This window comes from Setaria viridis, chromosome 4, assembly GCF_005286985.2.
Source record: "Setaria viridis chromosome 4, Setaria_viridis_v4.0, whole genome shotgun sequence".
NCBI lineage: Eukaryota > Viridiplantae > Streptophyta > Magnoliopsida > Poales > Poaceae > Setaria > Setaria viridis.
In genome coordinates, this window is record NC_048266.2 from 618047 (window position 1) to 643234 (window position 25188).

The 25188-nt window shown below is 43.9% G+C and overlaps 4 protein-coding genes and 1 non-coding gene across 6 annotated transcripts; all 5 read right to left on the bottom strand.

The window, feature by feature from the left end:
• Positions 1-3093: 3093 nt before the first annotated feature.
• On the bottom strand, positions 3094-5112 carry LOC117851651 (transcription factor MYB53). The gene is made up of 3 exons (XM_034733513.2): positions 4512-5112; positions 3656-4396; positions 3094-3498 (listed from the first exon to the last, which is right to left on the bottom strand). The coding sequence occupies exons 1-3, from the start codon at positions 4775-4777 to the stop codon at positions 3456-3458; spliced, it is 1050 nt and encodes a 349-aa protein (XP_034589404.1). The 5' UTR covers positions 4778-5112; the 3' UTR covers positions 3094-3455.
• Positions 5113-14876: 9764 nt separating this feature from the next.
• On the bottom strand, positions 14877-14948 carry TRNAD-GUC (transfer RNA aspartic acid (anticodon GUC)). Its single transcript has one exon. It is a non-coding gene; the product is annotated as a tRNA-Asp (tRNA).
• Positions 14949-15128: 180 nt separating this feature from the next.
• On the bottom strand, positions 15129-18993 carry LOC117852626 (binding partner of ACD11 1). Its single transcript, XM_034734799.2, has 5 exons — positions 18819-18993; positions 17612-17715; positions 17425-17500; positions 16519-16602; positions 15129-15920 (listed from the first exon to the last, which is right to left on the bottom strand). The coding sequence occupies exons 1-5, from the start codon at positions 18858-18860 to the stop codon at positions 15414-15416; spliced, it is 813 nt and encodes a 270-aa protein (XP_034590690.1). The 5' UTR covers positions 18861-18993; the 3' UTR covers positions 15129-15413.
• An 873-nt stretch (positions 18994-19866) lies between these two features.
• LOC117852627 (B3 domain-containing protein Os06g0112300) lies at positions 19867-21171 on the bottom strand. 2 transcript variants are annotated; one of them, XM_034734802.1, is made up of 3 exons: positions 21032-21171; positions 20562-20807; positions 19867-20458 (listed from the first exon to the last, which is right to left on the bottom strand). In XM_034734802.1, the coding sequence occupies exons 1-3, from the start codon at positions 21101-21103 to the stop codon at positions 20147-20149; spliced, it is 630 nt and encodes a 209-aa protein (XP_034590693.1). In that variant the 5' UTR covers positions 21104-21171; the 3' UTR covers positions 19867-20146. The 2 variants fall into 2 exon arrangements, with proteins under 2 accessions (XP_034590693.1, XP_034590694.1); XM_034734803.2 differs by having other exon boundaries at positions 20903-21040.
• On the bottom strand, positions 21167-24315 carry LOC117852624 (5'-methylthioadenosine/S-adenosylhomocysteine nucleosidase). The gene is made up of 8 exons (XM_034734797.2): positions 24131-24315; positions 23939-24008; positions 23279-23370; positions 22952-23058; positions 22795-22869; positions 22366-22440; positions 22082-22174; positions 21167-21680 (listed from the first exon to the last, which is right to left on the bottom strand). Exons 1-8 carry the CDS (start codon positions 24210-24212, stop codon positions 21483-21485), a joined length of 792 nt encoding a protein of 263 aa, XP_034590688.2. The 5' UTR covers positions 24213-24315; the 3' UTR covers positions 21167-21482.
• Positions 24316-25188: the final 873 nt, after the last annotated feature.

Sequence of the window (25188 nt, forward strand, 5' to 3'; positions counted from 1 at the left end):
GACTTGTTAACAATTCATACCTCATTCTGATGTACAGTACTTCATTAGGTTCAGATTGATGAACTTGACAAACCAATTGAGCCACGTTTACTTACTCATCAGAGAACATGATCAGCTGATTGTTTCAGCTAGGCTATATAGAAATTAACCCCTGGTTTGGTAATAATACTTGCATTGCCAGTCAAAGCAGTGTACTACTACACCGTAGCAATTGCGTGTTTAATATGCATGCAGCGATCAGTTGGAGTTCAATGTAATCCAAGTCTACTGTCAGGTGTATCTTTCTGGTAGATGGTGCCAAAGAAAAGTTTTGCTACTTGTGCTAAACTAATCATGTCCGTCATTTTGTCTGAAACGCAAGTGGCAGAATCTGCAGTGACAGATGCAATCTGTGACATTTTGAAACTTTTGAGGTCACAGCACACACGGAGCTAGCAACTAGTTTTTCACTTTGATTTGATGGACGGATGGATGGATAGGTTGGTTGGTCAAAACGAAATCTTGTATGGTTGGTTATCCTATGTCACAGACGCGCTGTTTCCTCGCGAGTAGGAATCAATTCGACGGATCGCCTTTTTCCCATTTTCAAAAGCTGCATAATTTCAGGAATTCAATTTGCATTCTACGTAGCTGTAGTCTCAGTCTGTCACGTTGTATAGCTAGTCAAGTTGACCATGCACCGCAGCCATCATATATATGAGTTAGTTCTCTACTAATTCTTTTTCTCCGGGTAGGTAAATCTGTGGATGTCACCATACACTTGTGGACAGGATTGCATAGGTGGCTCATGCCTGCCAAGAATTCCTGAGATCCAGGTCTCATCCATCTTTTCATCAGGTGACTTATTGGAAACTTCGTCTAATGTAGCTTAATTTGCTTCCAGCATGCATGCATGTAATAAGCTACGTTTAATTTTAAAAGAACCTGAAGACACAATTAATTTATAGATGGATTAAAGCTAGCTAGTCGCCTCCCTTGATGCAATGTCACCTTGATACGGTACAGTGATATGTCTAACTGCACCACTAATGTTGGGTCGTCAGATTATGCTGGAGCTCCATCTGGTCAGTGATAAAAAATATGCTATTACCTACCTACCATGCAACTGGTCAGGTAAACAGTAGTTAGAGTATCTATCCTCGATCCTAAGACAAGTGACTTAGCCAAAGATAGGCAAAAGATGCATACTATGTCGCATCTTTTCCTTGCACTTATCTTTCCTTTCAAAGTAGCTAGGGGGGAGTACGCACTAGTCCTGCAGTTGGTACTCAGACAGACCCAGTCCTACAAGCCAAGTCTACACAGCGTAGCATGTGAAGGGAAATCACTACTGTTAGATAGATAATCGACTTGGCGATCGATCGAAAGCAGACAGAACCTGAGCCGTTCACCAATTAACCGTACGTGGTCCGTTTTTCCCTGGCCACACCATGGTCATGTCAAAGTCTGACATGATTGTTAGATGGCGAGAGGAGAAATTTCTTGACACGCCACAGACTAAAACTAGATAATGAACAATAAAGAAAAGTACTAAAACTAAGGGATTCCAACAACAAATAAAGCTTGCAAGCTTTTGGTGTCAAAACGTACGGATTGCATAAGCTAGCTTAGCATCCACAGGATAGGATAGCATGAGGATCGGAGGGCCGGGCAGATGCTATGCAAGTGCAAGGTAGGACCGTCAATGGCTTGTGGTGTCGGGAAATGAGGCCTACCTACTGCTAACTAATTCTATGACTTGTGGTACGTGTTCCCCAGCTGGGGCATGCTCTTTCGATAGAGGGAAAAAACACATCACATCGTTAAAATTATATTATATTTTATTGCTATTTGAACCTTAGACATCACTGTTAGAGTAGCTGCTACCGTTTTAACTAAAAGTACACTCAAGCAAGCGGCTGATGATATTTCCATTTCTCCCATTGGGAAAGCAGGAATCTGGAGAATAAGCCACGCACAAGCAAACAAGGCATGCCTGAAAGCAGTCCAAGCAGGCCGGATGCATGCCTCTTTTTAAACTTGCTTTTCTCATTCTGTTTCCAACCATACATGCGGCATCCTTCGAAAACAAGCTATTCATTTCTGTTATCCGCGTCGAATATTTGTTATCAAAACAAAATGGATAATGCAACTAGCATTATTTGCTTTATTATAGCCTAATTTGAGTAATTAATCTGGTCAAATGATGACTACGTACTGGCACATATATTAACCTAGGCACCTATAGCTAGCTAGCTAGTTAATTTTACACTAAACATAAAAACCATGCCACATCTGCATCTGCATCTGCATGCATGCCATTTGGAGTTCTAGAAGAAGATGATTAGATTAGGTTTGTAATTTGGTTTCACAGTTTCCCCACTGTCACAAGCTATCATCCATCCTTCTCCAACCCCAACTAACTATTATTCTAATCTTAATACCGTTTACATGCTATCACATGTATCTACCCTGGTTAGTGATGTGTGTGCTAGTCAATTCTCCTCCAACAAGTAACCTCGTTTTGAAAAGACCCAAAGCCCACACATATATGCATGCAGGGGAGGACATGCATGCTGACGTATATACTGTTAATTTGCTTCTCCATTGATTTCATATTTACTTTACAAACCTTTTTTATGTGGATCATAGTATTAATGTATATATAATTAATCCCCTTATATAATAGCAATCGATAACTGCAAAAGAATACCTCATAGCAGCTACCGTCCTACTGTACACTGAATTAATAAAGTACTCTTCCAAATTATAGTTCGTTTTAGCTTTTTAGATGCATAGATATTATTATGCACCTAGACATGAGATATATATCTAAGTGCATAACAAAGTTTATGGATTAAAAAAAGCTAAAATGACATATAATTTGCTTAGTATCTTGTTCGTATTCACTTTATTGTATATAGATTCAACATGTCTAAAAATGATATAATATTAAGCCATGTAGAACGAAGCACTATATGTAGATAATAGACAACACCTAGTTTTTATCAAACAATGTGACGGGCTAAATTTAGCTTCATCTCACAAGCAACATTAGTAGCAAATTAAAACACGCTGTCAGATCAACAGGTACACATATGAACATAGTCGCACTTGGGTGTGGAAAATGAAACTTCTTTTAGTATATGTCGTCACAAGCTAATTATCATTACACATATCCTCCTTGCAAAAGGGGAAACAAAGGGGAAAAAACTAAAAAACAAATTGAAAACATTGAAAATAAAGTGAGTATACACGCATGTCTTTCTGTCCTTTCTCTGTACATGTTTAGAAGTGGGTATAGTCAAACCGCCTTTTAATTTGTCCTATCAACAAACAAACTTCATTCACATCTTCGAAGAAGTGTGCAACCAATAATCCAAAGAAGAAACTGTCTCTCCAACGATCCATCGATCCTTTTAACTTCATCTCATCCTATATATGAAAGATATATGGGTCATTTAATTTCTTCATTATCACAGCTGCTGCTCATTCGGGTTGTTCAACCATGACATTTGCCTGCATGCACCAAAATTCAAGAGAAATGGTTGGTTAATTATATTACAGGCAAATAAACAGCATATTAGGAGTATTTGTTTAGGGAAAAAACTAGCTAAAATTAGGAAAGGAAAAAAAGAACATAACGCTGATAGGATATGAGAGGTGCTATACTCACTCTAGCAAGTCTCTCCAGCTGTCGCTGTTGAATTCATCGTCGAGGTTGAGGTTCCCCAGCCCCTCGAACGGGCTCGACGCCGGCGTCTCCTCGCCGCAAGGCGTCGACATGCCGCCGCCGCCGGCATTGCACTCCTCCGCCGCTACCAAAGGTGGCGCCATCGCCGCCGTCATGCTGCTCCCGCTGGCCCCGCTGTGGCCGAGCTCCGTCGTCGAGCTGAGGCCGTCCCCGGCGAGAGCGCCGCCGAAGCTGCTGAGCAGGCCGGAGAAGGAGGACATCGCCGGTAGCGTCGCGGCCGGCACGGTGGTCAACGCCGGCAGGTTGAGCAGGCCGTCGTACTGATGGGCCCTGGTGGTGGTGCCGTGGTCAACGCCGGCTGCTGGCTGGCTGACGCCTCCATTGCCGGTGGCGGCGAGGAGGGCCATGAGATCGACGCCGGTGGGCGCGGCGGGAGGGGCGGCGAACGCGCGGAGGAGGCCCTGGAGGAGCTGGTACTTGGCGGCGTCGGCCTGGAGGCGGAGGGCGTTGATGTCCCAGGTGGTCTGCGCGGCGGCGGCGAGGTTTGGGATGCCGGCGGCGAGCAGGTTGGGGATGCCGGCGAGGAGGTTGAGGTCGGTGCGCGGGCGGTGCGTGACGGGGTCGATGCCCATGCTCAGGAGCTTCTTGCGCAGGTGCGTGTTCCAGTAGTTCTTGATCTCGTTGTCCGTCCTGCCGGGGAGCTTGGTGGCGATCGACGACCACCTACATATATACATATATGTATGTATTAGATGATCGGTGATCGAGCTCATCGGCGACATGCATGGCATGGTTGGTAAAAAGGAAGGAGAAGCAAGCTAATGGATTGTGCACGTACTTGTTGCCTAGGATGGAGTGGAGGTGGATGATGAGCTTCTCCTCTTCGTCGGTGAAGCGGCCGCGCTTGATGTCCGGGCGGAGGTAGTTTGTCCAGCGGAGGCGGCAGCTCTTGCCGCAGCGGTTGAGGCCGGCGAGCTTGGGGAGGCGGCGCCAGCTGCCATGGCCGTTCTCCTTGATGTAGTCGACCAGAAGCTTGTCCTCCTCGGGCGTCCAGGGGCCCTTCTTCACGCCGGCGTCCTGGTCGCAGCACGGTGACCTCCCCATTGTTGCAGACAAGCTAGGAAGCTAGCTTAGCTTGCTACCTTGCTCTAGGCTTGGAGAGAGGAAGACGATGGATGAGTTTTTTTTTCTTCTTCCCTTTAGCAAAGCAAAAAAAGCTAAGGAAAGCAAAACTAGAGGCTTGGGATGTGGGATCCGTTGGGGTGGATAGCAGCAGGGCCAGGGGGGTTTTATAGAGGTTTAGGTGGGGTGCATGGCAACGCCATGGCGGCATGAGCTGCTGATGAGGTCCCGCCTGGCCCAAAAAGCAAGTCTTTGTGTGCGGGAGACGCAGCTTCCTCCCTCTTTCTCTCTCTTAGTCTCGCTTTCTCTCTCTTAGTCTCTCTCTCTCTAGCCTCTGGCTGCTTTAATTTCTCTCTCCTCGATTGGAGCTGATATGAGTGCTGACTTGAGAGGAGCTATAGCTTAGGTACGTAGCTCAATTAGTTTACTAATGAGACGTCGTTAAGATGGAGCCAATGCGATGCATGCAGAGTGAGGGTGGATTTGTTAATGCCCCTGGCCCAGGGCTTGGCTTGCTTAACCATCTTGTTTAGTTAGATATGCCCCTGGCTGTGTTTTCTTGTGTTTGTGATGGTCCGTACGCCCATTATTTTTCTTTTCATATATTTTAATTGTTGCTTCATCTGTCGCGGCACCATTACCAAGTGGCGTACGTCCTGCATATATCATGCTCTACGTAGGCATCAACACCCTAATATTTCTATAATACTACTCGAGTAGTATTATAACTAAACCAGAAGCTTCCCATGCACAAATTAGCTAGTCGTACTATATACACATTATTGTGTACGTATATAATAATCTGTATATGTACGTATATGCACCATGAACTGCATACTCTCAGGCTATTCTTTCTTTTCCCTAGCTACGTCTACGTGCGCATCCATGCATGCATCGCACCAGATGGCATCTGATGCGCATAAGAACTGCATACACAGTATTCATACGGTGACGTGTACTATATATGCACTAGCACAAGTTACAAGTACATGGTCACTGTAGACGTGAAAGCTGATCGATGCTAAAGAAAAAACTATTGTTTCTTTGTGTCCTACATACCTATTAGCCGTACGTATATCCCATATACCATTAGAGTGCAAACACATAGTAGCTAGTATAGCTAGTGTCCATGACGGTGACATGTACGTCGTTGAACAACAGAGCAAACATCACATGCATGTTAGCATGTAGCTAGACTACAAATTAGTTGAACTGAGATGATCGATCGATTCATCATACAGTATTATTATATAGACACGCCAAATACAGTATACATATAAGTTTAACAATCACATTAATCATAGCACACATGCATATTTGGTAATCGTGAAATGACACGGATGGGATGGGAGAGGCGGCACGTGGACAGGGGGCAGAGGGGAGTTAGGTTCGTGTGGGCTGACACGTATGTGCGGTGCTGCGCAGGCAGGGTCCTCTCCCCACCCGAACAAGGAGCACACAACAAGGAACTACCTGTTCCCTCCATCCCTCTCTCTGTCTCTCCCCTGTCAAACAAAGCAAACCACATTGTGTGTGTCACACGCACGCCAACGCTATTTTAGTTGGTAATCGATCTCCAAAAAAAAATATTCTAGTTGGTAATCTCACTTTGATCCGCGGACATGACACAACAAAGCTACGGCTATGGGTTTGGAGGCCGCCGGGCCCACCCTAGGGGCTACCCCCTGGATTGTGTGCTCGCCATTGGCCCAACTGGCCTTTTCTTGCCAAGTGGTGACTGGATGGCCCCTGCTGATTAACCAAAACGTTTTAATTTGTTAGAATAATCCATGCGTACTTGTGCATGCATGGTTGACCTGCACCATTATTATGTTTTTTTGGTCATCTGTGATGACTTATTGTTTGCATGGGAATGAACATTCTAGTTAGTGTGGTACTGTTTTCCAACAACACATGGCGATTTGACTTTTATTTGGAGTAATTAATTGCCGAGCTCAACTGTTGTCCATCCATTTTATGAACAAATTTCTCAAATTTAGTTTATGTATTGTATTCATCAGTTTAAACAATGAAACAATCAAGGTGCTCGATCAGCTGTCGGTGTTGACCACTACTTAGAATGCATGACTCACTAGATAGATGAGCTGATTCGTCCCAAATTTCAACATTGAATACCAACTAACCATCTCTCCATTTCCTCTTGGCAACCTTTGAATGTTGTAGCTAGTGTGTATGTTTTGGTGTTGGCATCAAGAAGACATCGTCAACTTATAAAGCACAAATAATCGTGTACTTCCTGTAGCTTCATCTGTTTATATCCATGCACCATCATATCCTTTTTGGTCGAGACGTGTGTTTATGTGGCCCTAGCTAGCTCACCCATGACACATTACTTTTTGACCGGGTACAAAACAACAACGCGAAAAATTAAAGTAACAGTTTTTGCATAACGCAACCTCGTAAATTTCATTTTAGCATATGGTGTTTACTTTATTCTCATATCAGTTAGATTGCCTTATGTCACAATGCTCATTAGACAGTGTACTTATAACATACAACAATGGACAAGTGTCGCATTATCAGTGTTTCCAGCAAAGATCTCCAGGACGTGGCCATCACCTTCCAATTTTTGCCACATAAACATGTGTCTATATAGTATGTGGGCCCACTTCTAAATTGTTTCACATTTAGTCTTCTTTTAGTTAGGACAAAAGTTGTGAACCATTAAGTAGTACAACCATATGGATTATGAAAATGCAATGTGATACTTAGAGCCCTAATTAATAAAGCTTTTTTTTTCAAAAGATTAGTTGTGCAATTGGAGCGATCCTGTGGTCCTAGAAGTCCTGTATGCATGCATACCAGTTTGGTTGTGAGCAGTAGCCAGAAATTCACAAGCAAAATGGAATATTGGTCAGAACAGAATATCCAAGATGTATACATCAAAATACTGTAGTACATCACTGTGTAATGCAGGCATGTATAAGCAATAAGGAACAACATATAGTGCTCAGGATATTGATTGCAGGATAGTGATATATGTTCAACGATATAATCGGTTGGTGTATTATTTCAGGTATGCTTGTTTAGGATATTCATTATTGCAAATAGTTTTCCCATCATTAAGCACTGTACTGAACTGTACCTCTACTCTGGTGGCTTGGTTGCACATCACAATGGTTGATGTTTTTTTTTGTTTTCTCTCTATCGAAATTAAATACTGTCTTTCCTTTTGCTTTTATTGCATGGGTTTTTTTGGTAACTGAAAAACACCAAGAACACAGTTAATTAGTTAATCTGTCACCAAACACACAACTACTTTCACTCACATAGAGGAGAGACGGCGTGGTAAAATTGCATACTTTGAGGTTTGAATTAGAACAAATATAGATAAAATATGTACATACATCACAGGAAGCTTCCTGTCTACCTTTCTCATCCTTGAATAATAATACTGACTGAGTTCTAAGTAAGCAGAGGGACGCTCAGAACGGCATGCCAGAGTTTTGAATGTTTGATCTGCAATGAAGAGGAGAAATCAGAGCAGAGTGCAAATTTCACTTGGTCTGCTGCGTACAGCCATATAGGTCCTCCAAATATGTTGCATGGACCGTACCTTAACTTTTTTTTTTCTTTTTCCAGGTAACTTAACTTGTATCCTGTATGTCCTGATGATAGAACTAAATAGCCAATCTTTTGTTTTTTGTTCAGGAGGGATCTTGGCCCCTACTGGTTATATATTAAATAAAAATGGCAATTACAGACAAAGACAAAGACAAAAAAAAATTGCATGATGTTGTGTAGCAATTCTACTATACTAGGGAACTATTTCTTCTTTGCTCTATGCATGGATAACCATGGCAAACTCATGCTTGAAAGTATTCTTCGTATCTTCTGTTGAGAAAGTCTGCTGCTTGAAGATGGCATTGTTGTCCAAATACTCCATGACATTACTAAACCACAAGCAGAGGTACAAAGTACAAAGAAAACCTCTAGCATCGTACCATGCATTATGCATTAGATACAGATGATCCTTGTACAAATTAACACTCCTATATATAGAACCTGTAGGCAGATGATTCATTGGAACAGAGGCACTTGCACCCAATACGTACGATTCCTCCCTCTAATATATGACTTCATCATCACCAGACACCAATGTGGTTACAACCAAAACGGTTATTGGTGGGTGGATGAGCGTGCATACACATGTACTTGTGTAGAAGTTTCAGCTTGCATCCAGCCAGGTTTTCAGTCAGTGTGAACCAATCATGCGGCCTATAATGCGATCTATATGCTTGAATAGTATATACATACGCATTCCATATCATCGTGGTCGTCATGAGCATCACTATCACTGTCAAGTCGTCAAGAGGGCCTATTAAAATTGGAGCATCTGTCCAGCTTCCATTAGCATTATATTGCAACGAGAAGCAGCAGAATTGGTTTGGCTTCCCTTCAACTACCTGATTTTTATAATTGCTGTCCCCTTTAGCCAAGCTTCTTATATGATTTGGTGTGATTTCAAACTTGGTTCACCCCGGTTCATGATGAAGGGGGCGTATACAGTCATGCTCAGAAGAAGTAGCTGGCTGTCAGTGTCTGTTTGCGAATAAAAATGGATGGGACTCTATTAATGAGCTTTTCGCAGAGAGAGAGAGAGAGAGAGAGCATTGATCACTTTCCTTATTTGAGAAAGAAACATATATGGGAGAGATTATCTTCGGATATTCATATTATAATTTTACACGGATGATGGATATTTATTAAATATTTACTTTTTAGTGATTTTAGTGTAGATTTGACAGATAGAAACTTTTATTTTCTTTTTTGGTAGCTTCAGCAAGTAATCTAGCTCATGGATAAATTGGCAAGCATGCCGCAGTAGAATCTATGGATATTCAAGTACCTAGTTAGTGACCTAGTAGATATTAGGACGCTAGACACCAATGGGCAATGGTTGCTTTGCTGTTGTTAGAGACGGCAGCATATATACTAATTAATCAGCAACTTTTACGTAACAAATCCATGCTATAGAAGTATTATTGTTAGTGTAGAATCTATACCATAGTATACGGTCATCATTTACTGAAACCTTCTGGTAGATAATGAAACACCCTACATAATATTATAACGATACCTACAAATTATGTTTCAGTTAATCAGAGATAAGATTGCAGACTGAAGAATGCAATACAAACATTTCATTGATCAGATGTCTATTGTAAAATTTCTCTTATTTATGTTCATTCTGTGTTTGCGTAAGATCTTGGCAGTCTGCAGTCTCAGCTCTCAACAGAAGGGTTACTTGTTCCCATAAGAAAAATCCGATATCGACATCTTGTACTACCCTAGGTTCATCAATGAAACAATCGTTTTCAGCTCATCATTAATGTGTACCATACGAAGCAACAATATTGCATATGTGACAGAGCAACTTTTTAAATTATGCATCCTATATCATACACCACTGGAAAAGTGGGAATTCCTATCTTTGGATGTTCTTTTCTGCTCCATCATTGCTCAAATTATTAGTTTTCTGGTTTCTAATCATAACCAAAACATAAACAAAGAAAAACTTTTTACTAGATTTGGTAATCAGTGTTTTGAGGGAGAAAAAAAAAAGAACATGTTTCCATTGAGGACTTGGTCACATATGAAAGCTTGAAAAAAAAATCAGTAAATGTGATTGTTATGACGTCTTTATTTTCTTCAGTTGCAGCAATTAGGAGATCCAAAGCTGCATCTTGAAAGCCTGATCAAGTAATTAACTGGTGCTGGTCGCGATGAGTTTTAGAAGCAAACACGGATCCGATTTCCAAACGGTTAAGTCAACCAAACCAATGGAAACATGCAAGAGGATTCCTTGGATATGTGAACAGTTGCACAGCGTCAGGGGATCGTAACTAAATAAAGTTTTTAGCCTAGTCTAATGCAATCTTATATATAAAGTGACTTCTCACAACTTCCATATGATGGGTGAATTGAGAGTTATGCTGGACCAACAGGGAGAAACAGTAGTTAACTGCAACTTGATGAGTATATTATAATGTAGTAGTTAGTGAACAGAATCTGGTAAAGAAATGGGACAAGATCTTTACATGATCCAATTGCCCACCGCATGCCATCGTTAGGCAACCTGTAGTTAGTTGTTGCAATTTGGTGTGGCTTCTGTCAAAGTTCTTACATACGTAGATATTAATCGGCACATCACGTGTATCACCACGCATACATGTTAAACAATCCCAATTTAGAGCATACTTGTCATCACTTAATAAAAATCGGTTTCATTGTTTACTTCAAGAACAGCTTCATTAAACAATAGTTGGAGTGTCCTATTGCAGAAGTGTAGAAAGCCAGCAATAGGAGCCAGTCGACAAAGACTGTTGGAGACTGAATTCCCTGCTCCGGTCCTTGATCTGTTCTTCGTGTTGACATCATCAATTACATAGGATGAACATTTTGCTTGTTCAATGGGAAACAGATCAGATGTTATTATAATACGTCATCATGTATCAGTAGAATTCATATGTTACTATCGCGGTTTACATGCTTCCTTTTTCCCTCTGAAAGAAGATATCACGGTTTACAGATAACTCGATCAAGATGCATTATTTGATTTGATTAGATATGGATCTTGCTGAAAAGATAGTTGCATAAATAAGATCAACTTTGACTATAAGGGCAGATGCAGTTCATTTCCTCTTCAGATGTTCAACTTGCAGTGCACAAGCTGATCTCCATGGTGTCACGGTGTAGTAATAAACCGACAAGTGCTGTGACCTAAAACTTACTAAAATTTGTAATTGTCGCATAATCTAAACTAGGTAGTTAGGAGAAGCCGGGCTCTGTTGCATGGGTGCATGCATGTGATAACTTCACAATGCTGAAACCGGGGGCGTGATGATGTTTGCTGCATCCGGTAGCAGCTTGGTCCATGTTCATGCAAAGCTAACAAGACTGTGTAGCTAGATTATCACTAGAATCAACAATTGAATAGATTTTGCGTCCGAGGTTTGGATTCCTCATTGCCAGTTTTAAATCATCAGATAGAAATGTTAATTGGAAATTTTTCATGGAGCAGGTTCCCTCTTATGGACAGCAAGATGGACACGCAAGACACAATTGTGCTACTGCAACATTTTTCCCTAATGGACAGCGAGATATCCTTGGTTCAGTAACACAGGTAAATCATTTTTAGGCCTAACTGTCTTTGATTGAGTGATGCGGATTTCAGTGCAGAGCAATTTTCTTCTGTGCATGCCAAGTCAACAATGATGCTTGTGCGTGCAGTTGAAGAGAAAAAAAAAACTGTGGTGGCATGTCTGTACTATTGGCAGCAACAGTTGTTTAGAAATAGTAGCAGAGAAGGAGTTCAGTCTGGTGTAGGGAACTGTTTGAATCCTGAACCTCTGTGTCTGTGTCTGTACCTGAAAACAAGCACAAGCTACCTGATTCTGCAATTGTATAGTTACAAGTAGCAACAGTGTGAAACTGAAATGGTCTTGCACACCTGCAGAGGTGCCAAAAGAATATATGCAGATTGTTGTACAGTACTTTATATACCCTATTTTGGGTATTTGCACTAATGAAACTAATCATATGCAGAGGATTCAGGATCATGATGATATTATGGTTGCTTGCTAAACCCCTTCTGACTAAGGCCCAGTTTGGCCGGATTCCTTGTGCTCCGGCTCCTGCCACTGTAGCATGGAGGTGGGGGGGGGGGGGGGGGGGGGGGGGGGGGAGCCTGGCCAAACTGACCCTAACACTACGGGACTACTGCAGTTTATAGTCCCCAAATCCAGGCAGCAGGTAGTTACCGCTTGTCCACCTTTGTCTGACCAAACTTTTGTCACTGAGGATAAAAATAATCTTTTTGTCACCTTGACTTTCTTCCTTCCTTCTTAGATGTCCAAATAACCGGGAGGTTGTTACTTGCTGAGGATGACACTTAGTTACTTAATTGGAATTGTTATGTAACTGTGATTACTTCAGCATGATCAATCATGTGTATTAGATAAGAAAAAAATGAATTATAGGACATGCTATTAAGAAACATGAAACTAATAAGAGCAGTTATTGACTTCAGAAAGTAGAAATATTAACTGAACTGAACTGTATCCAATGAACAACATGTGTTTTATAAAAACAAAACAATAATGTGGCTTCAGTTTTTCTGTTTTCTTTTCCTTTCAATCCTACTTATTAGTTGAAACCGTGCGATCCTGCACGCGTACATTAGATATATTTAACCAATCTAGCAAGCAGGATCAACACTTTTTTAGGAGAAGAAGCCTATGAAGTCAAAGGCATAGCTGAGAAGCATGGGAGAGCCATGAGCAGTGGGCATGACAGTGATGCGCACATCCATGACTGACTAGCAACAGTGTCTGGTTCCTGCAAGCACAACTAGGACCTTGAAATGCAGGTCAAGATTGCTGTTCTTTGGAGTTTGAAAGGTCAGTGATGCACTCGATTAGTGACTCGATGGTGACTGGGGACATAGTACAGAGGGCCTGTAGGAAGCTACATAGCTTGTTGATTGTTGGTTAGGCCAATGGAGAAAGAAGGGTGATTGCTGATTTAGAGGAGACACGAATCCAAACTCTCTCCAGTAGCTTACAGTACCACAGTAGCTGCTGATGGCATTTGTGTCGCTTGGCAAGGGATGTTTTCAGCTGATCTTGACTTGACACATTATGGTGAGTGATGGTGAGCCTTCTTGGAGTGACATACATGGTCGCTCACTCACTCTTCCTTCTTGTGGCCACCACAGCATCTATGTCCCTGGAAGTTTGATATTTTTATGAATTTGTTACTGTTTTTGGCTGCTGGTGGCATTTGTGTCGCTTGGCAATGGCAAGGGATGCTTTGAGCTGACAGGTGACTCTAGTTACTGACCACCAAACCATTGGCTCCACCCGAAGGCCGAAACCCTGCCAAACGGTAGGGTTCGAGAAGCCCCTGAAAATGCACTGAGAGGAGCCAGAAGGAGGTGCGGGAGACAAAAAAAAACAAAAAAAAAAAAAGAAAAAAACCCGGCTCCCCGCGGCTCCTCCCCGTATGCGGAGCCAAAGCCCCGAGTTTGCCCCTGAGCGGCCAGGCGAAGCAGCGGCAAATGACGACGGGCGCGGGCAAGGCGGGAGTGGAGGAAGGCAGTTGCGCGGGGTGAGGAAGACGGCGGCGCGGATGCGTAGGCGCCCAGCGGCGGTGGGTGCCTGGCCGGCGGCAGAAACGGCCGGGAGCAGGCGGCGGGGGAGGAGGAGTAGGCGGTGGGCGGCAGCGCTCGCGGGGTCGGGACGGGAAGCTACAGCGGCGCTTGTGTGCCTGAGACGGGTGGCGGCGGTAGCGTTCGCTTGGCCGGGACCGAAGGCAATGGCGACGCAGCGCGCCGGCCGGGATGGGAAGCCGTGGTGGTGGAGATACTCGTGCGACGACGAATCGGGACGGCGAGGCCGGAGTGGAGCGCTCAGGCCGTCCGGCGTCGGAGTACGCTCCTGGTAGGATAAGGGCGGTGGGGAGGAACAGGAGTGGCTCGTGGAGAGGATGAGGGCGTTCGGATAAGGAAGAAAAGGTAGGAGGGAAGGAAATAAAATAGAAAGGGGAAAATGAAGAGAAAAAAAGATGGGAGGAGGAAGATAAAGAAAAAATTGATCAATATGTAATTATATTCATTAACTTTTTTATTTATATGAACAACTAAATTAATTTGGTAAGGATATATTGGATATTTGACCACTTTCATTCACTTATGAGAGGTACGAGAAGTCGTTCTACCCCACACTTTTCAGAACGGTTTAAACATTTTTCAAAACGGTTTCAACTTCACCAAAGAAGCTGCTCCACCAGAAAAATCATAGTCGAAACCATTTCGGCGCACTGCTAAACGAGCCCCTATGTCTATGAAAGCCTGATGAATTTGTTACTGTCTTTTTATCTCTTCGACGGTCAAGAATCTGCTGCGTAAAACAGATAACAGAATCTCCTGCGTAAGAAAAGTGAGCATGCCTGGGATGGAACAGCTCTGGTAAAACTGACCAAGAAAAAAAAGAGCCGATAAACTCTGGTAAAACTGACCAAGAAAAAAAAAGAGCTGATAAAAAATAAAAAAATAGTACGCCGTTGCCGGGGATCGAACCCGGGTCACCCGCGTGACAGGCGGGAATACTCACCACTATACTACAACGACGTTGTTGATGATGAATTTTACAAAATTTATCTGATCTCAAATACCAGGCGTTTCTTGAACATGTCAAACTCTATGAAACCTCAAGGTTTGTGTTGTTTAAGATACGACCACCCATGCTTTCATCAAGTTTATGAAACTTTAAGTTCTCTCCTGAAGCGAATGGCGATTGACACATCGAACTGTCAAGAAACAACACCATCATATCATTATTCGAGTAACGCCCCCACAAATTCATCAATAGTTCATCCAAATCCCAACCAGAATTCATATAAGCCACCGGAATACATTGGTATCACCATCATACTTTTCTGTTCTAATAAAAAAAAATCCTGCAGTACGAAATTTAACACATGGGAACGATGAACATATGGCAGGAGGCCTGATCTGTTCTATATCTATGTTTTACATCCACCAATAATACAACATGTCGAGGGGAAGGCACATAACTAACTGCCAGCCAAACAATCATTGGATGGGTGTATACGAGTGGCCCCCAGAAGAAGCGCCAGAGCCCTTGTGCTGCTCCTCGGCGGCCATCTTCTCCTTGGTCATTGTCCCAACATCTGTGGCAGCCTTGGCGACCTTGTTGAACGCGTTGGTGACCCACGACGCACCAGTGAAGACATACCTGTTCTTCATGATGGCTGACCCGGCGCTGTTCACCTTCTGCTCTGCAGCGGCAAACGCGGATTTGGTCTTGTCTGACACCTGGAACTTCTGGTCCATCTCCTTGACCTTCTCGCTCACCATGGAAGTGCCCGTGGTGATCTTCTCGCTCAGGCCAATTTTCTTGTCAATGGAGGCCACTTTGGCACCAGCTGTGGATGTGAAGCCATGCTTCTCGTCGAATGCTTTGGCCTTGCCAACGGCGTCTTTGCCTAGGACGAAACCCTTAGCAAGCATAGTGCTGACAACATCCTCAGCCTTGTGGACAACGTTGTTGTCTGCACCAACTGGAACTCTGGTTCCACTCTGATGACAGAATACAATGTTCAGAACAAGTTATTTATGAAATTTAACAGGCAAATGTATTGCAACTGTGCCTATCTAACTTAAGGAGTATCCTTTGTCGCTAAGAATACAATTCTGGGCAAACCATGAAACTAGCTCTGGTACACGAAAACTGCACTAGATAATTCTCAAAAGTGGCAGCAACTGGATGCCAAATAGATGAACATATGCAATTAACCACTATACTTGGTCTGAGTAGACTTAATTCTTAGGAATACTGAATGTATTCTAGTTTGACACCTATTTGGTATCCCTTCAAATTTACCTAACAAGAAGCACAAACACAAACTATTGGAATGTAAATGAAAATGCCACAGATTCAGCCTGCCAACTGGAACTTGCGATGCAAGTCCATTGCACCTATTGATTTGATTGTAGTTAAGAAGAAGTGTACCAAAATGACACTACGCACAACAAACTACTGCGGTGTGGTTTTGACAAAGTTAAAAGAAAAAGACCCAATACCCATATATAAATACATGCATAATTGCATACTATGTTGAGTTCAGGATACAGCCTCACATAACAATGTAACGCTAAGAAGATGAGCATATCATACCATCGGTGGGGCTGAGGCAGTAGGAGGTGGCTGATATTCTGGAGCAGGTGCAATGATGACAGAAAGATCAACTATTGTGGCACCCTGTGACAATGAAGTTGAATAGCATTGATGTGAGTATTCTAGGAGCATAAAAAAATATATTGCAAGGACAACAAATTCCTATGCAAAATACAAATGCTGCTAAAAGGGACTCACTTTCTTGTAGATAAAAAGGAAATTCACTTAGGCCCTGTTTGGGTCCCTTCATTTTGAAGGAATTGGAATCTATTTAATGGAGTAGGCTAATTTATGTTGGAATGTAGCATTCCACAACTTTCCAAAGTTTAGATATAAGCCTATCTTAAATTCATGGGGTGGGAGATGGAAATTGATTCTATAGATTATGTTTATTAGAATGGAATTCAATTCTTATAGCACGCTCTTAGACTCGCTTCTCTATAGTAGAAGTGCAGCATATAAGTATCTCTCCCATATCACCAACTATAATATACAACTATATTCCACATACAATTATATTAGCTTAATTAATTTGTGTCTAAATTATGATTATTAGGATGGAATTCAATTCCAATGATCCAAACGGGGCCTTATTGAACTTTCTTTTCTGAGGTATATGGTAATCAACCACCATCAGCAAACACAAAGATAAGGGGATTTAAAATTCAGGAATGGTGACAGAAACTGGGTTTAGGAAAACACAGCACATGTCACAATGGTGATACTTCACTAAGATTTTAAGTTACTACTTCAATAGCATCTGAAACACCATGGCAATAGTTGATATATACATGTTACAACAGAGGAAATAAAAGTTCAATTAAAGACAAAGGAGTGGAGTGAATAATAGAGACAAAGTGGAAAGAGGATATCGTTATTGTTCCAACAAGGCCTTCAATTACTCACCGAAAGAAGAAGTGCAGTTTCTGCACCTTGTGCATCTTTGAAAGTCACATATGCAACTTGAGACCACTCATCACCACTGCCAAAAAAGAGAGGTAAACAAGCTAATGAGGATGCTAGTTTTTAAAGGCCTATATGGGCATGAAAAGAGGAGTACTCTAGTTGGATAAACTTTGCAAATTTTACGAACCTTTGCATCTCCACATGTTCAATATCTCCTGAAAAGGAAAAGAACTCCTTAATATCTTGTACAGTTGCACTAAGTGAGACATTGGTGACCTTCACTGTCCTCACCTGTAGCAAATAAAGCATTAATATGAGTTTTGCAAGGAGCACTGATGAATATGAAGCAGGGAATCAGCAATAATGGAGACTGATGCATATTGTTTCCCTTGACATATTGACTTTTCTAAATTTAAGCTTGAACTTTTCCAACCATACCCAAACATGTGAAAATCAGAACATAAGCAGAGGATCTTATGTAATTTAAAAATATTTCTTTTTTCTATCATGGCAGCCAAGCTTAGTAAATATTTAAAAGCTCTTAAAGGTCATGAGTTAGGTTCATCAAGTACATGCTGGCCTGTGGCGCATAAGCATAAAGCACTCATAGACATTTTTACAACTATATCGAGATAAAGCACTCATGACAGACAAAGCACTATGCGCTAATTTACACAAGCTTATAATGGTACGACGTCTAAAATTAGCATAAACCGACAGCTTTCCCCACATGGAGACAGATTATTTCATCAAGCAGCCTGGCACTGTAAATCCCAATGAAGTGGTAGGGTGGTACAGGGGCATAAGCTAGGTGATCCAGAATCCATACACACAGTCATTCATTCAAGGCATAAAAAAACTCAGGGATTGCAAGCAAAAAATTGCCAACGAATAGCCTGCCATCTTCTCAGATTGCCTTTGCAAATTGCAATTGGACAGATTGCTACATCGAAAGCAAGCCCTATAACTTGGTAGAAATCATCATTCATGGATATCAACTAGTAGTGCAGTAAGCCCACTCGCAGCAATCCTCTTGAGTCTTGACCAATCTCCGGCTCATCTGTTCCCAGTTGCAGAGATTTGCGCACGGGCCTATCGACATAGAGTGTGCGCACGCTGCAAGCACGCCCAGATCCAACCAAACGGTCCAAACCCTAGCCCTAACCGGCGGCGAAGCTTACCCCAGCAAACCGCTGCCGCGAAACAACAACGACCTCAGCCCAGCAGCTACGAGGTAGGTGGGTGGGACGCTGTTGTTGACTAGCAAAAGTTCTCGCGGACGCCACCTTGCCCCCAAGCTCCCGCTCCAGCACGGCCGGACCCAGCACTACCAGGCAAGCAACCAAATGGATATGGCGAGAGGGGGGGGGGGGGGGGGGGACGCTGCGACTCACCGGCGCTGACACTGGGACCTCCGCCGCCGCCGCCGTCGCCATGGGAGGGGAGCCTGATTAGACGGTGATTAGGGATCGGAGTTGGGGCGCTAATATAACACTACTGCGTGGGGAGAAGGAATGGACTATTATGAAGACAAGGCTTCCAAGGAAGAGTAGACGACCATTTTTTTTTAGAGAGAACGACTTGGGTGTTAAGGCAGGAGAAAGCGTCAAGGAAGAAAGCCAAGAGACCAAGACTATTTTTTTTCCAGGAAAAAGAAATGAGAGAGCATTTTTCAAGAGATATAGAAATCTCCTTTCCTACGTGGAAATTTTATTTTGGTAATTTTAGAAGGCAGAATTTTCATATCAGCAAAGTGTCATTGACAAACTCGAATATTTTAGCAAAGTGTTGATTTTGTCGTGGTATTATGGCTAATTGGGTAGGGACAAGATATGATCTTCGACTACTCGCAGTATTTGTATGGTCATAAGGCCAATAAATTCTTTTAGTTTTCAAAGTACAATATTTTTAAAATCAAGACCAATTCAGATCAGCTCCAGAACCATGCTGGTTTCTTTAATATTTTTTTCTGTTCAAAACTTGGTACACAGGCCATTAGTGCACGGTATTGACAAATTCCACAAGGTTCCTTGGACACCAAGAGTCAAGAACTAAACAGCTAGTATGGTCAGTTGGTCACCTGATTAAAAAAAAAATGCTGCAAAGTTGGGGGAAATGAATGAACCAATATACACACAAGTTGCTTATCCTCGTTTAACTTGTATAAGAAAATGGGCATGATTTCCTTCGATCCGTGGAACACGAACACTGGAGGGACTCCAGAGATCTGGAAGACTGGAAAGTAGTCAGGACCAAACAACCCAAGGCTTGAACTTTGACTTGACGTTGCATCCTAAAGAAAGCTCGAGTCTCTGACCAACATAAGTCAAAGTCCATCATCTGAGAACTTTTCGGCCAACAGAACATCAGGCCGCTCTTCAGTCTTGACAACGCCATTGAATTTGCAGCCTGATGTTCCGAGCTGAGCTATTCCAAACAAAATTAAAAAAAAATAATTTGCACCCGAATGATGCACCCAGTAGGTTCAGATTGCAACGGTTACAGTCATAAAGCAGTTAACAGCTGCGCAAATTAGCATCCACATCAGATGAATGCCTTTTGCAAGGATGATCAGACGCCAGAGAACGAACAGAGCAAGGAAAACAAAACACCAAAAGCTCCTGAACATCTCCTCCGCCGACGCATAGCATAATGCAACGAGTCATTCCACTGTCCTAGCTACTACTGAACCACAGCCACAGCAGCCGCCGGCGGTTGTTAATTAGTCGACGATGACGAGGGGCTCGTCGGAGGTGGCGCCCTTGGAGGTGATCTCCTCCGGCAGGTCGCCGCGGAGCACCTGTACCCGGAACACCACCTCCTCCCCGTCGCCGGCAGCGGGCGTGACGAGCTCGAAGACGCAGGCGTCCCCGACGCGCAGCCCGTTGTCGACGGCGAAGTCCCTCCACGCCGCGTCGATCTTCTTGCACTTGAGGTCGCCGCAGTAGCTCGCCGCCCACGACCGGCCGCGGCAGAGGAGCGTCGCCGGGACGCGCGCCTCCGGGAGGTGGCGGTGCAGGCGAGCCGGGATGACCTGAGCGCAGCAAGAGGGGACAGCAGGCATTGATTGGTCAGCAGACGAGGAGAGATCACTCTTGTCGTTCAGTTCAGTGAGCTGCCTGAATACATGTACGAACCAGCTGGAACTGCTTCTGGACCTGACTCTTGGACAAGACGGTGGTGAAGAAGGGGTGTTCGCCGGAGAGCGGGGTGACCTCCCAGTCGTCGTCGGACACCGGCGGTGGCAACGGCGGCAAGTGCTCCTCCTCTTCCTCGCAGGGCTCCACCTTGGGCTTGATGCCGCCGGCCTCAATCTTGAACTTGGTGGAGCCATCCGGATCCGGCTGCTGCTTCGATGTCGATGGGAAGCCAGGGGTCTCCATCTGACAAAGATCGGTCGATTGGGATTAGAAGTGTGCTTTCAAGTAGATGGATGCAGAGAGAGATGACTTGAGAAAGGAAAGATTGCAAAATGTGCCTGAGCAGGGAGAAGGCGAAGAGGGTCTTGCTTGGGTTCATGGCCCTTGGACTTCCAGACCATCATAAAGGAGAAACCCAACCAACCACTGGACAAGAATTAATAAATCGTTCAGAGAGCTCTGCTTACCGTGCCTCCCGTTTTACAGGATAGGCGATAGCTCTGCTCCTGCTCTGCCAAGGCAAACTTCTCCTCAAGCATGAGAATGCTTCCAGAGCAGCATCACACTTCATTCGCATCAAACATGTACGCAACCACATCGCATAAGCTTCAACTAATCCCACGAGGATTCCAGTTCTCCCCCAGCGTTTTATTTCCGCAAGAAAGTACACCTCGCAAATTATTCTACAAAATTCAACGCTATGTCTCGCCCAGAGTAATCGCCCAGCATTTTGTACACGGGGGTTAAGAATGTTACACCTCACATACAGGACCCCTCCAAAAAATCATGCATACAGCCTATTGTATTTGTATTGTATCCTAGTATTGTGTATCAAAGCAAGAGGGGGATCTTGGATTTCATGAGCATATTCAGTTTTTTCTGCCGACCACGGACAGCATGGAGAAGCAGTTGGAGTTCTCAGAGATCAGTGATGCGCTTCCCGCTGATGAAATCAATCATTTTGGTGACCGCCACGTCCAGTGCTGCTGTCACGGAGATCAGGTTCTGCAGAAACTCTTCCGCTGTTGGCTTCTCCCCATCCACGATATCAGTCACGGCTTTCACAAAGATTGCTGGAGTTGAGAATATGTCTGCGACGTACGCCACTGCTGCTCCCTGTAAAGGTGAGCAAGGCAAAATTAAACCACTTTCAGACACTAAAATTTGGAATACACTGTTACCAAGTGAAGCCGAAGCAGGCAAAGTAGATAACAAGCAACATAGGAGCCTGCTGCACTGCATACAGAACACCAGTGCGCTTGACGCAATTGTTCTATGCTGATTACTAAACTTTACTTTGTGTATTATTTGAGAAGATCTCAGCAGTAACTAAACCCATTTTGGCCATGGCTGCCTACTTCGACCAGATAGCTACGGCAGGTGTAAGGTTTGTAGAAATGGTCCCAGAATAAATGAAGGATGCTTTTCAACAAATGAAGCTAGGTTCGCATGACAACATTTTTCTGGCTGTATGCCTGTATTCGTTCATATGCTGATTGCTTGAGAAGAATGCATACCTCCATATCCTTGACTGTAGCATCATTCTTCAGTATCATCTCCTCATCCTGGGGAGACATATCAAGAGAATCACCAGTCGACAACTTGCCAAGCTGAAACAAAGGCAGAATTCAGTAAGACAAGTACTATTATTGTTGTCCATAAGATCGCTACAAGCTTGCAAGCTCCCCAATGGAACGACAAATTTATCGCAGAAATGAAATAGCAAGACGCATACGTCTCTAAGCACAACGTGAAAAAAAATAACTCAGCAATTTGGCAACAGAAGATAGCTGTAGCTCACCTTGAAATTGAGTTCCTTCAAGATATTAGGGGCTGCAAAAGTTTTCCGTGCTCCAACTCCATACATGTCAAAAACCTATGCATACACAACAATACGTCCAAATTAGTATTGCTGGAATTTGAAGAATCTGACAAAAGAACAATAATAGCTGAAGAAGAGATCACATCAAAATTAAAAGATGAATATATAGGTATAGCCAAAATCATGAGCAAATGGTATACATGAAATATGTAAAAGCAATAAATCATGATGGCGCAACAGGGCAAGGAACCCCGATACCTTATTGGGGCAAAGAAGATTCGCTCAAGAATATTTGTTAGATCCAACTAGCCATATTGCTTGGCACAAAAATGACTCACTCATCTCTAAGAATAAAATGGATGTAACCCAAGCTCAAAACATATATTAGAAATGTGAAACAGTACTCACAGGTATCGGTATCCTCCTGTCATGGAATGCCACATCTGAAGCTAGGAAGACATCTCCAACACTTGCTCCTTTGGTCTACACAAAAGAAACCCGATTTTCCAACAGAGCATAAAGACCAGAACATAGAAGGCAACATCAGCAAAGTTCTAGTACATACCTTGAAGCCACCAGCAGTGCCAGCATTAATGATAAGGTCTGGCTTCAATGCTTGAATGGAAGCATAAGCCACAAGAGATGCCGATACAGTACCAACACTGTCAACTCCTGCAAGGACTCAGTTCTTGGTGAGAAATGGAGTCGATTGGCACGGAATTGTCTCAAAGAGAATTGAATTGCATTGCATGGGCTAAAGACGCTAAAGGAAGACGATGAACTATTATAGATAGAAGTTCTTAGTCAACTAAAATACTATGGTCTACTCGGGGCGGCATGCTAAGAATGCATCTTGACAACCAAGGGAAATGTAAAACGATCCAGAACTAACCAAAAACAACATCCTTTCCAGGCATCACAAGGTCAAGGTGGAGGTCTTTGTAGTTTCCATAGAACCTAGTCCATGTAGCACCTTTAGGAAATCTGCGAGGTACATATAACAAAAGATGGTGTTAGTTTCAAGATATCATTCATTAAATGCGTATTGCGATAACTTAAGCAAAGGCAGGTAAGGGCCACATGTTAACACTTGATTTATGCATATCAGACTTAACACAGGAATTGTAAGAACTGGAGTAATATGAGTATCAGCAGAAGACTGAGCACAGAATGCATAAGGCTAGAGAGCATTATACTAGTAATATTTTGTTAGCCCCAGCAACGGTCTGCGTTCTTGTACAGGATGGTATAGCTGCTACTAACCGTGCTGCGAACCATGCTGAATGAACACTGAAAGTTAATCGATACTGTTTTTCATCGCTCATTCAGGCAACGCAACAATCTGCTCGCACCCAGAAATCTAAATCAGAGATGGAAAAATCCATGGGTACCAGTAACTCCTATCCTATTCAGGATGCAGCAAAAGGGGGGCAAAAGGGAAATCCTGCAACGGTTCGAAAATCGCCCTTATCCAATGAAATCGCATCCACAGCACGAGGCACACGCAGATGAATAAAACAAAACAAGAGAAAAAGGAGAAGGGGGCACCAACATGGATTCGTGGGCGGGCGCCTCGACGAGCCTGAACTTGTTGACGAGCGGCGTCGCCTCCGTCTCCATCGCTGCAACGAGACCCGAGCAGAAGCCAACAGCCGCGGAGTAAGCGAACCAAGCGAAGCGAGGAACAAACCAGACTGAGCAGCCGTATGAAAGGAGGAGAGGGGATGGAGGGGGCCCGGCTTACCCATGACGATGAGGACCTTGGAGATGGCGCCGGCCCCGGCAGCGGGGGCATCCGGCTGTTCGGATGGCGGCGGCGGCGCCATGGCCGGCAGCTCGAACCCTAGCAGACGGATTGTGCGCGGCGGCGAGGCGGGTCGTCGCTGACAGGTGGGGCTCGAGCCGGTTCCAAGCGAGAGGCGCCACAGCGGCGAGCCGGTGTCCATTTCACTTATTATAGGCTGGTCGGCCGGTGGGGTCGAGTCGGGTCCAACGCTGCTGCGGGCGGCCTGACTGGCGCCGCCGCCAGTCGGCTGACGCTCCTCCTTGTCTGGACCCATGTCTTCTCCTGCTAACGGCATGGAAAATGCACGTTGTGAACTTGCAATACTACCGTATATTTTCTATAAAAAAAATCCATGGGGAACTATAGTATACCTTGGTTTACTTGAGATCTGTGATAGTGGCCGCCGCGGCGGGTGTAGACATGGTGGAGGGGGAGAGCGGTGCTGAGAGGGCTGGACTTGGGCGGGGAGTCATGACGAGACTTCGACGGAGCCGGTTCGTCGCGGTGGGAAAGCGGTGGCGATTCCGACATTGCAAACTGTCAGAGAGGAGTGAGGAGGGTGGAGCGGGGGGTGAGAGCGCGGCGGAAATGAATCCCCTGAAGAAGAGTGGCGGTGGAGGCGAAGTCAGGAAGGAGAGGATCGAAGGGTTTTGGGTGACGGCCACCTTTTGTATCAACACAAGTATGTGTTGGAACGTTAGATATGATCTAAGGGTTCAGATTCAAGCATTTGGTGGATCAAAAATGCTCGGGTGTTACCTATATGGGCCACCCTTTTCTTTCCAACTTTTTTTTAAGAATGACAATTATAGTAAACCCTAGCGAGGCAAGAGCAGGAGTTGGCGTATCGAGGTCAAGTGAGGGCTTGTTGTGGTGGGGGCAAGTTTAATTCATGCCATCTCGTATTGAGTCATCTGAATAGGTTCTTGTATTCCGGATGCAATGTACTCTACTTGTCTTCAACCTTTTATTGACACCTATAAACTAGCTGCCTCAAATCCAGCGAACGGGGGACG